The following is a 12,419-nucleotide window of genomic DNA, read 5'->3' as shown; positions in this document are numbered from 1 at the left end:
CAGCAGGGTGACGTAAAGTGGAAGTTTTGGGTCTGAAACGCACGAAAAATCATCTGAAATCATTTTTGCCGCTGAATGAATAGAACAAGGTCAAAGTCACCAAGGTTATTACTACTTATATAAGGACAACAACAGGATATTTTACGACAAAGACAGCCTGACATGAAACCCAATATTTTGTCTCGCAATATTTTAAGATTTATAAATGTATTGTTTGTGCTTGAAATAGATTTACATTTGTTTTTGATGACATTTGTAGGCATTTTACTCATCTACATTTGAGAAGTTGAATGATGGCGACTGCAAAGTCAGGTCAACAGTCTAATGACAACGCTAGCGTCGAGAAGACATCGATGTTCCGGAGAATGGTCCAGAAATTGAAGAAAGGATCAACAGAAGACGACTTGGAGGTTGAGACTAAGATCAATGTAAGTTTTTAAACGCCGCTGTACTGCGTTGTTATTTATGCCATTTGAAGTGATGCCACTTGGATAACATTCAACATTAAGCTATCTTTAGTTCAATTTTTTTGTCACAAGGCCACCTTATGTAGATTCTGCGGATGCTTCACTAAACGCAGATTACTATTTCAATGCCCCAAAGTGTGTATCAAGGACATATTAACATTTGATAAGAGTATTTCTATTAAGAAAATGTAGAATAGATACAAAATCATGACAAACTATACGACCCTTCAATCTACACTTGGTATTTACAGTTCACTTATTGAACGATTTGAATGCAACTTGTAACATTTCGCCATTGGACCAAAAGTGCAACAATCAAAATGATTATTTTCAGAAAACATCATTTGCAGAAGTTACATAAGGTGGCCAAATTAGACTTGAGAATTCTTATGTTTCATTATGATTATGGTTTATTACACCAATATGTAGTTTGTTGGTTCTTTAATTTCAGAACATAATGCTGAAGTGAAATATCAACATAAAATCTGTCTGAGGGATTTCAGAAGGACTATAGTATTTTTAATGAGATTTTCCTCCAAGCACTGTTTACTCCAAAATGTCTTAGAACCAATAGAATTAATTGGTGTGATGTTTTTTTTTCGTTTGTTTTGCTATGTTTTGTTTATTTGTTCTTATGGTAGCAATTGTTTCCTTTTCCTATTCAGCCAACCGAGAGAGTCAGCACAGAGCCCTCGTTAAGAGAGTAAGAACTCAGTTTTAGTCAGCTTTAGCTTAGTTAGCACTGCAGTCAGAAGAAGTCAGAGTTTACAACTATGAAAAAAAACTAGGAAAGAAGGAATCCAGTCTTCATTGTTGTATGTTTTTCTATGTCACATACTAGTACACAGTAACTTTGTGGGGGGGGGGGAGCAAAATGGAGGGGGTGCTCTTAGCTGTTACTGTTGCTAGAAAATTTTATTGCCTCAGTACAACACTATTGTGACAATTCACCAACTTGAAGGATTAGTATTTCAAACAGACATAGACATTTGGATATTGAAAAACAAAGTCAAGTGCAAAAGTCATTTGTTATGATGCCATAAAAGATGTGTCAGTTTTTTTTAATATCCAATTATGATACGATTTCCTAATTGTTGTTATCTACTCTTTCTTTACAGGGCAAAAGAGTGCACTGGGGCTCTTTCAGAAGACCTACAAGACCCCCAGAAGTAAGTACTGTAAATACATTTATTTCCACAGGTATCTTGTTTGATGGTAGGAATGACAAATAGGTTTAGTTGGTGGTCAACGTTTGCGGTCAAAACAATAATGTAGCATATAAAGACAGTTTTGCAGTGTCATGATTATATGCTAGAGGGGCATTGCAAAAACTGCAAAAATGAAATCAAGGTGACAATTTCAAGATGGACTGTAACTGTGTAGTAGCGTTATTTCAGTTTTCAATTTCATTTCAATGTTATTAGAAGTTTAAAACAATAAGTGAAGAATGATGAAAAATTGACTCCACAGGTCCAACTTCAGAAACACTTGATGCAACTGCTGCCACAATACTGTCAGTCATTGTATTCTCTTTGTTTATAATCTTTGCTGGAAACGACATCAAGAATTGTTTATCATGATTACGGTATATCACTGTTAGTACTACTTACATCCCAATATTAGAGCAGGGAAGACTTCTATGTTCAGAAGAATGGTCATCAAACTGAAAAAGGAGTCGGCAGAAGATGACTTGGATGATGCGTCCAAGGTAAGTTCTAATGTTACTTAGGGAGTTTATTTATGTGTCAATACTGTAAATTTATTACTTTTGCAGTGGTTTTATTTCAACAAAAGAGGGGGAGGGAGGTTATGGCAGTGTTTTAATCTAGTATGCTTACTATTACAATAATTACTATAGGGAGACATATTCACTGTGTCATGAATAATTGTGAAAAGTCACTGTAAAAAAATATAGATTTAATAAAACCACCGGAAAGGTTTCAAGATTTACAGTAAAAGTGGCAAGTAATTAACCTCCCGTGCCAATTTCTTGTTATAGCATTTGAAGTGAAGAACATCATTTTAACAGATTTCTTTGTTATATTTAAGGCCACTTTATGTAAGTTCTGTGGATGCTTCATGGGGTGGTTGGATATTGTACAAAATGTGTATGAAATATCTAATGTAAGGAACAAGTATGAAATTCTAAGGATAAAACTGTACAATGTGAATCCATGCACACAAAACTATTTTGAATTTGATTTGTAGGTAGGTAGGTAGATTTGAATTGCTTTCAGAAGTTCCTTTTGTTTTGCTTTATTCTGTTTGTCTGTGTTTTTTTGTTTATTGTAGCATGTTTCTTACTTTCTTACTCAGCCAAGTCAGAGAGGCAGCAGTGAGCCCTCGTTGAAAGAGTAAGAACTCAGAAGTTTTAGTCAGCTTTAGCTATAATTATATAGCCACTGTAGTCAGAAGTAGTCAGAGTTTAGAGCTATGAAAAAATGTGTATGTGGGGGGATTCAATATTCATTGTTACATGTTTCAAACGTATACTTGTATGCGTACCCTGTCTTTTAGGGGGGGCAGAAAAATCACAAGGGTTCTTTGAGTTGTTACTATTGCTACATAAAGTACTTAGACAGTTTCACTCAGCAGTATTTGAAATCATTTCTTCATCATTGCAGAAATATATCAAAAAGATTTGACATTGAAGTACAATAACTATTATTGTAAACTATGTTGTTTACCATGGCAGAGATACCCTGCTTTTTTTATATAATATAACAGTACCAATTTATTCATCTTTTTTATTTTCTCTTCCTTTCAGGGTGATAGAGTACAGTGATTCTCTTTTGGACGAACTACAAGACCTACAGAGGTGAGAATTAAAGTATACACACATGTAGACAAAAAAATACTGGAAAAATATAACATAGATTCACTAGTTGATTCAGCTGCATATATATGTAGAAACACTTAATAAAAGACAGTGAAACAACTGTCACAAATTTTGTTGGCCATTTTCTTTATCATTTGTCATTGAGACGTAACTTATGGCTAAAATGTTTCTACTTTGTCATTTCAGCTTGTTTCGGACGAAACAACACTACACCTCCATTTTTGTCAGGTAACATTAGAAGTTGTGCTTGGAATTCTCTTTTTTTCAATATGTTAACTTTATACGTTAAAAGTAAACTTAAGGAAGGTTGGGTTTGATGAGTACATGAAAGGTGGAAAGAAAGTCTAGAGCAGAATTCAATGTTGTCAAATCTATGGAACTCTATAATGTTACAGATATGCACTTTTCTTTCTTGATGCAAGTTCAACAAGTTAGCTATATAATCCACAGCAAGCAATTTATACAGATTAAGGATATTTTCTGGCAAATGTAAAAATTTTCACACCATTTCTATAGGTGTTGTTATATCAATGAACTTTACAACATTTAAGAATATTTTTTAGCTTAAAGCTGTAACATCAGAACAATAAAAGCAATCAAGATAATGAAACAAATGTGTTGACAAGTGGTATTAGATGTCAATTACATCAAGATCCTTTGCATCAAGAATACTAATGCAAATTTAAGGGCACAATTCTGTAATTAAAGGAAATTCATGTGATGAAGAGAAAATACTACAGTTCTTTACTCTGTTTTTTCTTTTAACAGGAGGCTACAAGAACAAACTGAAGACAACCACACACTGGAGAACGAGATTCTGAGGTAAGAACAGCCATTTTCTACTGACGTCTGTCCTGTCCTTGGTGCTGAAAAGATATCTACTTGAATTGAACATCCATTTCTAAAGAATAAACTTTTATTTCATACAGTAGATCCTAGATAAACCTTTAGTTAAGCATTTTATATCACTTTCACCATGTAATCTAAGAAATAGATGCATGATATTTACTCTAGATTTTGAAATATTCATTGTGTTTTAGTTTTGCTGCAAAACCATTACACCAGCAAACGTTCATTTGTATTTGGAATCCATCATTTCTACTAATTATTTAGACAACAAACTCAAAGATACCACAAACTCTTGATTTTCATTGTTCCATGAAATTTATTAGCGCCATGAACTTAAATGAATTTATAGTATGACATAAAATGCCACTTTTTAAAAAGTTTTAATTTGCTTCCTATCTTTGAATGGGGAGCCATATTGCTACTGTAATTGTTGATTTTTTTTACGGTAACTAGACTTTAGCTACTAGTTAAATGGCTAAAATTTCAACAAAGCAAATGTTTGATAACTAACATTTGAGACAATAATTTTCTTCCCACCATTAAAACTAAATGCTGTGAACTACTCCCTTTCCTCCCAAACACTAAAATACCAACTGCAATATTGAATGGGTTTACAGTATCTCTTTTCACAGTTGTAGACATGCTTGTTGTCATTATATTCCTTAATATCGTTTTATGGATTCTTTCTAGTGACTTTGCCGGACGGCTAGAAGTCACCAATACGTAAGTTACCAATTATCATTTTGAAATCAATTCAGCTGATCATGAACTAGAGCTATCACCATTGTGAAATATATACAGTTAAACCTGGCTGGCCACCTAGCGAAAACAACCACCTCCATTTATAAGCATTGAAACAGTCCCATAAGATTTTGCATTGGTAAGGCCCTCTTGTCTGGAGCAACCACCTCCAGCCACCAACCATTTTCATCTGTCCCTTGTTGAGGCCATGTTTGACTGTATTTGTTTTTAATTAGTAAATCTTGAATAACAAGCATGTAAGGTTGTTAAAGGCTTGTAAAAAATTTGAATGACTTCTTTAAACAATCTGAGTAAGCTCTTGAACCACACAAATTTTGGAACTGAAATGAAAAATTGGCAATAGCAGAGAAATTCTTAAGAAACATTGAAACTTGATAGAAAGTGTTTCATTAATCAGTTGCTTGAAGATGCTTAACGATTCTTTGATGTCTTTCCTTAGAATGATCCGGAAGCTGGAAGAAAACACACAACACAGGTGAGTTTGGTTCAAGGAATCACTCACTCACTCACACACATGCTGATACTCACACTCACCCACATACTTGCTCCCTCCCTCCCTCCCTCCCTCCCTCCCTCCCTCCCTCCCTCCCTCCCTCCCTCCCTCATTCACATACATACTCACATAGTGACATACACACACTCACTCACCCACCCACTCTCCACTGACAATGCACAGTTTATTGTGTCTGGTTCCCTAACTAATGGGAATATTTGATTAAGACCAGTTGTATTTAAATCATCCCTTTGACAAGCACAGATATAGCATATTATGATATTTTGATATCAGAATAACAAAACTACTAGCTGTGGGGAGAGCACACTGTTGCAACCCAAAAGAGAGACTCAATCGAATACATTTGTACTATAACATATTTGATATTTCTGTCCATTCTGTGTAACACAACAGGATCTCCCAGAAAGATGAGTTCATTCAGCAGCTTCAGGCTCATGTGGCTGTCCTGGAGTCAGAAAAGGAAGCGTGAGTTATCTTTGTTTCAAAACTTATCATGATTTATAGGATATGGTCAGAACCTGATTTTTATTAACTTAAAGGTTCAGGTCTTCTAGTAAGAATATCAGTGTCACAGTATGCATGTACATGCACATATTTGCTGCCACTACTTGTACACTCTCACTTCTCTTACCCAGGGAGAGAACAGAAGCTGACGCGAAGATTAGAGAACTGGAGAAGAGACTCGTGGATCAGGCCGCAAACACACGGCAGCGGTGAGTTGGGTTCAGAAATTAGACTCGCTCACTCTCCCTCGTCCACTCTCACTCACTCACTCACTCACTCACTCACTCACTCACTCACTCACTCACTCACTCACTCACTCACTCACACAAACTCTCATTCATCCAGTCACACAATTACTCGCTCATTCACTCACTCACACACTCACACAATCACTCACACACTCACACTCACATCATTACTCATTCATTCACTCACACACACACTCACTCACAATCACTCACTCAATCACTCACACAAACTCTCATTCATTCATCCATTCACACAATTACTCGCTCATTCACTCACTCACACACTCACACAATCACTCACACACTCACACTCACTCACATCATTATTCATTCACTCACACACTCACTCACAATCACTCACTCAATCACTCACACAAACTCTCATTCATTCATCCATTTACACAATTACTCACTTGCTCACTCACTCACTCACTCACTTAGACACTCACACCTACCTTATTGTACCTAATGTTCTCATCAGACTTGAGTGTCAGATTAGTTGTAATTAAACCCTCCTTTAACAAGGTTAGGGATAAGATACCGATATCTAATGATAATAGAATATCATTTTTCCCAATGCTGTATTAGAATAAAAATTTAGCTATAAGGAGGACCCACTGTTGAAATCCACACAAAAGAGAGACTTCCTGAATTTTATATTTTTATGATTGATCTGATTTTGTCTATTCTGTTCACTACAACAGAGTTTCCCTAAAAGATGAGGAGATCGAGCAGCTGAAGTCTCGTGTGGAGGTTCTTGAATCAGAAAAGAAAGGGTGAGTTATCTGCATTCCAAACCTAGCTGTAATAAAACTTTCTTTTTGGTATGAAAAGGAATAGGTAAGATTTGGAATCTGTGCCCATCCCCCTTTGATTCTACCCAATGGCATGTAATTGATAGGTGTCTTAAAATATGTGCTTAATTGAAACAATGGCTATTGAAACAGCATTTAAACTGCTTGAATAACAACTTTGTAGTCAATTTTCTCCATCTAAATGGTGGTCTATATGATTACTATGTGTTATTTTCATCGTTTACAGATTTGGTGAGGCCAGACTGCATGTAGGCACTCAAACCCTGGAGCAAGGGAATGATGTCCTGATTGACCCACGGCCCATACTACAGGACATACAGAAGGTATGTGTAATGTGGCATCCATAAATTTTGATTTCGGCATTGTTATGTAAAAGTTGTAAGAACAGAGCATGTTGTTACGCAGTGAATCAAATAAATGTAAATTCATATACCATTTTTCTATCTGCCATTTGAGACAAGGTACATTTGCAGTCATATGATATCATATTGTTGGATTTTGGCCACTGTTCAGTGTTTATACTACATGTGATACCAATCCCTTTAATTCGGAAAGCTAGAGAATTTGCTTACTAAAAGGTCTTCCCTAAGTTTCATTTCAACGCTATTTTTACCTTCATACTTAGAATTGTCTCAATCAGTTTACCAATGCTTTGCATCAGTACCATGTGCTGTATGTTGTTTCCAATAAAATGTAAATATTCCATGATGCATCAAGGAATACTCAAATATTATACATCCTTTTTTTAGATGAGAAAAGAGAACGAGCAGAAAGCTGCACGTCAGCAGGAACTGATCAGAAAGATGCGAGAACAGGTAAGGATCGGAAGCTGATTTTGTTTGCCCAAATCATTCCGTTTCGTCCATTTGTAACCTTGTCCTGCTGGCGTTTTTGACGTAAGTTGTTTCATTAATCGGGTAATTTTGCCTTGACTTTTTTTGCACTGCTGTGGCATAGTTACTTCTGCATTTGGTGCGTTTCACTGCGGTGTGATGCATTCAGCTAAAAAATACCCCAAACCCTTGCATATATGGGGCCGACATACAGGCTCTGTAATGTGCAGCCCAATATATATGGGTCCCGCAGGACAAGGGTTAATGATCATGATACTACATGTTATTGTTAGATTATATCCTGGTTAGTGAAGTATCCTCTATATGTAGCATTATCAAGTGAACATTGTCAGATACTCCTTAAATGTGAATCAATGGATCAATTAAATCATTTATTCCGTTGGTAGATGGAGGCTAGCAAGGGGTTGATCAAGACGCTCAAACAGGTGAGTTTTGCAGATTCTGAAATGTTTTGATGAATACAAATATTGTGGTTGCCATTTTGATTTTGCAAATATGATATAACAAGATATCATATTGATCCGTGCTATCGAAAAACAAAAGAATAAAAAAGGCAGTCTTGCATTTTCATATAATACTTTTAAGTATTGATAGATATAGTATATTAAAATATACTATATCTATTTTAGGTTCTGCACTGAAATAAATTCACATTAGATGCAAATACTATGCTTGCCAAGATGCACTGTTCCATACAATTAATATCCCTTTTACCCTGGCATCATTACAGGATCTTACTGAGAAGATTGGGGCACATGACCATGTAAGTCACAAGTTTATGCACCCTACAGTACAAACTACAGGTTTTGCTTTCATGCTACTGCTATTTTAAGTGTACTTTTTTTTCAAACCGATGCTAGTATTTTGAAGCAATTCTTCTAATTCAGTCTTCATTAAGCAATTACAATAACAAAACAATCAATAACTACAGATAAATGTTTATAGAGAACTCAAGTATGTTGTCGCTATGTTCCGTAAGTGTTAGGTAAACATTATTTCCATCGCTGATGAAAAGAGTCAGGTGGACACTTGAAAAGTCTGATAATTTCATACTGTAATCCGGGGGTATGGATTAAATTACAATTCCATTATTAATCAATAATAGATTATTCACTGACATTCACATTCACATTTGCATGTTACTAACATATTCCTGTCTATGGTGCTGATTTTTATGCTGTAATCACTTCTTTAGGGTAAAGTGAAGAAAGACATGACAGGGACGTCAGCTAAGAAGGAACATGCGGCGTTTGAGATGCCCACGCTGCTTCTCAACGGCCTACTCCTGGCTCTGCCCGATGACGAGCAGCACAAGCCGGCAGATAAGAAGGAATCCGTGGCGTTTGAGATGCCCACGCTGCTTCTCAATGGCCTACCCCTGGCTCTGCCCGATGACGAGCAGCACAAGCCAACAGATAAGAAGGAATCCGTGGCGTTTGAGATGCCCACGCTGCTTCTCAACGGCCTACCCCTGGCTCTGCCCGATGACGAGCAGCACAAGCCAACAGATAAGAAGGAAGCCGTGGTGTTTGAGGTGCCCACGCTGCTTCTCAACGGCCTACCCCTGGCTCTGCCCGATGACGAGCAGCACAAGCCAACAGATAAGAAGGAAGCCGTGGTGTTTGAGGTGCCCACGCTGCTTCTCAACGGCCTACCCCTGGCTCTGCCCGATGACGAGCAGCACAAGCCAACAGATAAGAAGGAAGCCGTGGTGTTTGAGGTGCCCACGCTGCTTCTCAACGGCCTACCCCTGGCTCTGCCTGATGACGAGCAGCACAAGCCAACAGATAAGAAGGAAGCCGTGGTGTTTGAGGTGCCCACGCTGCTTCTCAACGGCCTACCCCTGGCTCTGCCCGATGACGAGCAACACAAGCCAACAGATAAGAAGGAAGCCGTGGTGTTTGAGGTGCCCACGCTGCTTCTCAACGGCCTACCCCTGGCTCTGCCCGATGACGAGCAGCACAAGCCAACAGATAAGAAGGAAGCCGTGGTGTTTGAGGTGCCCACGCTGCTTCTCAACGGCCTACCCCTGGCTCTGCCCGATGACGAGCAGCACAAGCCAACAGATAAGAAGGAAGCCGTGGTGTTTGAGGTGCCCACGCTGCTTCTCAACGGCCTACCCCTGGCTCTGCCCGATGACGAGCAGCACAAGCCAACAGATAAGAAGGAAGCTGTGGTGTTTGAGGTGCCGACGCTGCTTCTCAACGGCCTACCTCTGCCAGATGACGAGCAGCAGATGCCGGCAGATAAGAAGGAACATGCGGCGTTTGAGGTGCCGACGCTGCTTCTCAACGGCGTACCTCTGCCAGATGACATACAGCATGTACAGACGGAGAAGGAACCTGCGACTGCTGCAATGCCAGAGACTGAAAAGCCCGATGGATACCCTCCAACAAATGGCGCAAATGAGGGTGAAACGTTCGGGAAAGAAACTGCCACCCCACAGGGCTTCTTGAATCGCAGCTTGCCGTCAGGTGATGCAAACATAACAGAGCCCTCGGGAAATCCTGAGCTAGAGCTGCCATGCCTTCCAGAGTCCCTCGCTGAGCAGAGCGTCACCCTTGTAGAGCACAGAGTCCATCCGGAGTCTTCTATGGTCCACTCCTGTCCGCTTGTTGAGCTGGACGAGGCTATACCTGACTCCGTCGTGCAACAGTACCTTCTCTCCAAACGTATAGCAGCCTATGCTCAGCAGACACGTTTAATGTATGCAAAGGATTGTGGACTAAGAAATGTTCCACCTGAGAATTCTTACCCTGCACGAAAGTCAGCGTCGACCCCAGCACAGGCCTGTTCGGGAGATTCGAAGCTAAATCACAGTGAAACTTCAGCTGGTGTGGTGACTGAGCTCCTCGCCAATGACATCACGCTGCAAGATGACAGACAGCATGTACAGACAGAGAAGGAACCTGCGACTGCTGCGATGCCAGAGACTGACAAGCCAGTGAAGCATAACGAGGATATTTCACAATGCATCCCCGATGGATACCCTCCAACAAATGGCGCAAATGAGGGTGAAACGTTCGGGAAGGAACCTGCCACCCCACGGGGCTTCTTGAATCACAGCTTGCCGTCAGGTGATGCAAACATAACAGAGCCATCGGGAAATCCTGATCTAGAGCTGCCGTGCCCTCCAGAGTCCCTCGCTGAGCAGAGCGTCACCCAGAGTCTTGTAGAGCACAGAGTCCATCCGCAGTCTTCTATGGTCCACGTCTGTCCGATTGGTGCGCTGTACGAGGCTATACCTGACTCGCTCGTGCAACAGTACCTCCTCTCTCGACGTCTAGCAGCCTATGCTCACCAGGCACGTTTAATGGTGTTACCTGACTCCGTCATGAAACAATACCTTCTCTCTCAACGCATAGCAGCCTATGCTCAACAGGTACGCTTAATGCGTGCAATGGATCGTGGACAAACAAATGCTCCACCCGACAATCCTGACTCTGTTCGAAAGTCAGCGTCGTCCCCAGCAAAGGCCTGTTCGGGAGACTACAAGCTGAACCACAGTGAATTGTCGCAGAGGCCCTCCGTTAGGTTAAGGGCGTCTTCGGACTCGCTGCCAACTCCTGAAGTCGGTGGTGGAGACATAAAACCACAGTTCTGGTCTGCACCAGGGGTTGTAAGAAATGATGAACCCCGAGGACTGGAAATTGTACTTGAGAATTCCTCTACACCAGAGCATGCCCACGCCGCACAGCAGAAGGTATTGCAGAGATGTCAGCCCACTGACTCGTTTGGCACGTCGTCAACCAACAAGACGGCCACTGCGTCCTGCCAAGGAAAGAGTCCAACGCTTCCTGGCACTGAGGGAGAGGACACTGTTCGAAACGACCCCGCGTCTTTCCCACTGGCACTGCTGCAGTCCAGAATTCAGAGGGGCCACAGGCTGACCACTACGTTATTCTGATAGGAGCTGTATCAGAAAATATTTGCTGAAGACTTGACGAGATTTTATGCAACAATGCATGTTAAACAAGGTGATCATTAGACATTGCATGTGACTACTGTGTCAACAATGGCGCGTCCACTCAGTATAAGTCATACTATTCTACCATTTGTCTACATTTAATTTCCATGTGTACATAAATATCAGGATACTGTGCTTAAATCAAGAGCAAGAGTGAACACAGCTACAACGTATTTTGATTTATTTTCTTTTAAATTGATTATTTATTGATTTGTCCATTTTGGTCATCACCTAGCGTCAGCATGAGTGATCTTATTATGTCATTGTCAAGCATAATATATGGGTCATGGTATGTAAGCGAAGACACAAAACTTCACTTCAGAGACGACCTGTTTATGTGTGAAATTGTATTGGAATTGTACATACTTTTGAAATTGTACATGTATAAATCAAAGTGACACGACAAAAATATATTTACAAAACACAGATTTTAACCAAAGTATTTTATGATGCTTTACATCCATGTATATGTGAGTGTAAAAACAGACATTTTAACCCGAGATGTATCTTGTGATGCAATTCAGAACTATATAGACACTGGCTGTTATTGTGGCTTTGTACACATGTGATATGTAATATATGTGTCTTCTGAAGCGCCAA

General features: G+C 39.7%; 1 protein-coding gene across 5 annotated transcripts; it reads left to right on the top strand.

Moving 5' to 3' along the window:
• Positions 1–263: 263 nt before the first annotated feature.
• LOC136442204 (uncharacterized) lies at positions 264–12,419 on the top strand. 5 transcript variants are annotated; one of them, XM_066438941.1, is made up of 18 exons: positions 264–428; positions 1,133–1,170; positions 1,586–1,636; positions 2,091–2,175; positions 2,784–2,821; positions 3,235–3,285; positions 3,493–3,534; positions 4,075–4,128; positions 4,846–4,878; positions 5,357–5,392; positions 5,825–5,896; positions 6,067–6,144; positions 6,888–6,959; positions 7,225–7,321; positions 7,748–7,813; positions 8,239–8,277; positions 8,583–8,615; positions 9,048–12,419. In XM_066438941.1, the coding sequence occupies exons 1-18, from the start codon at positions 291–293 to the stop codon at positions 11,757–11,759; spliced, it is 3,735 nt and encodes a 1,244-aa protein (XP_066295038.1). In that variant the 5' UTR covers positions 264–290; the 3' UTR covers positions 11,760–12,419. The 5 variants fall into 5 exon arrangements, with proteins under 5 accessions (XP_066295038.1, XP_066295039.1, XP_066295040.1 ...); XM_066438942.1 differs by lacking the exon at positions 4,846–4,878; XM_066438943.1 differs by lacking the exon at positions 5,825–5,896.

This window comes from Branchiostoma lanceolatum, chromosome 9 (assembly GCF_035083965.1).
Source record: "Branchiostoma lanceolatum isolate klBraLanc5 chromosome 9, klBraLanc5.hap2, whole genome shotgun sequence".
Taxonomy (NCBI): Eukaryota; Metazoa; Chordata; class Leptocardii; order Amphioxiformes; family Branchiostomatidae; genus Branchiostoma; species Branchiostoma lanceolatum.
Note: the sequence above shows the minus strand (reverse complement) of the source record. Positions and strands in the feature narration are given on the sequence as shown.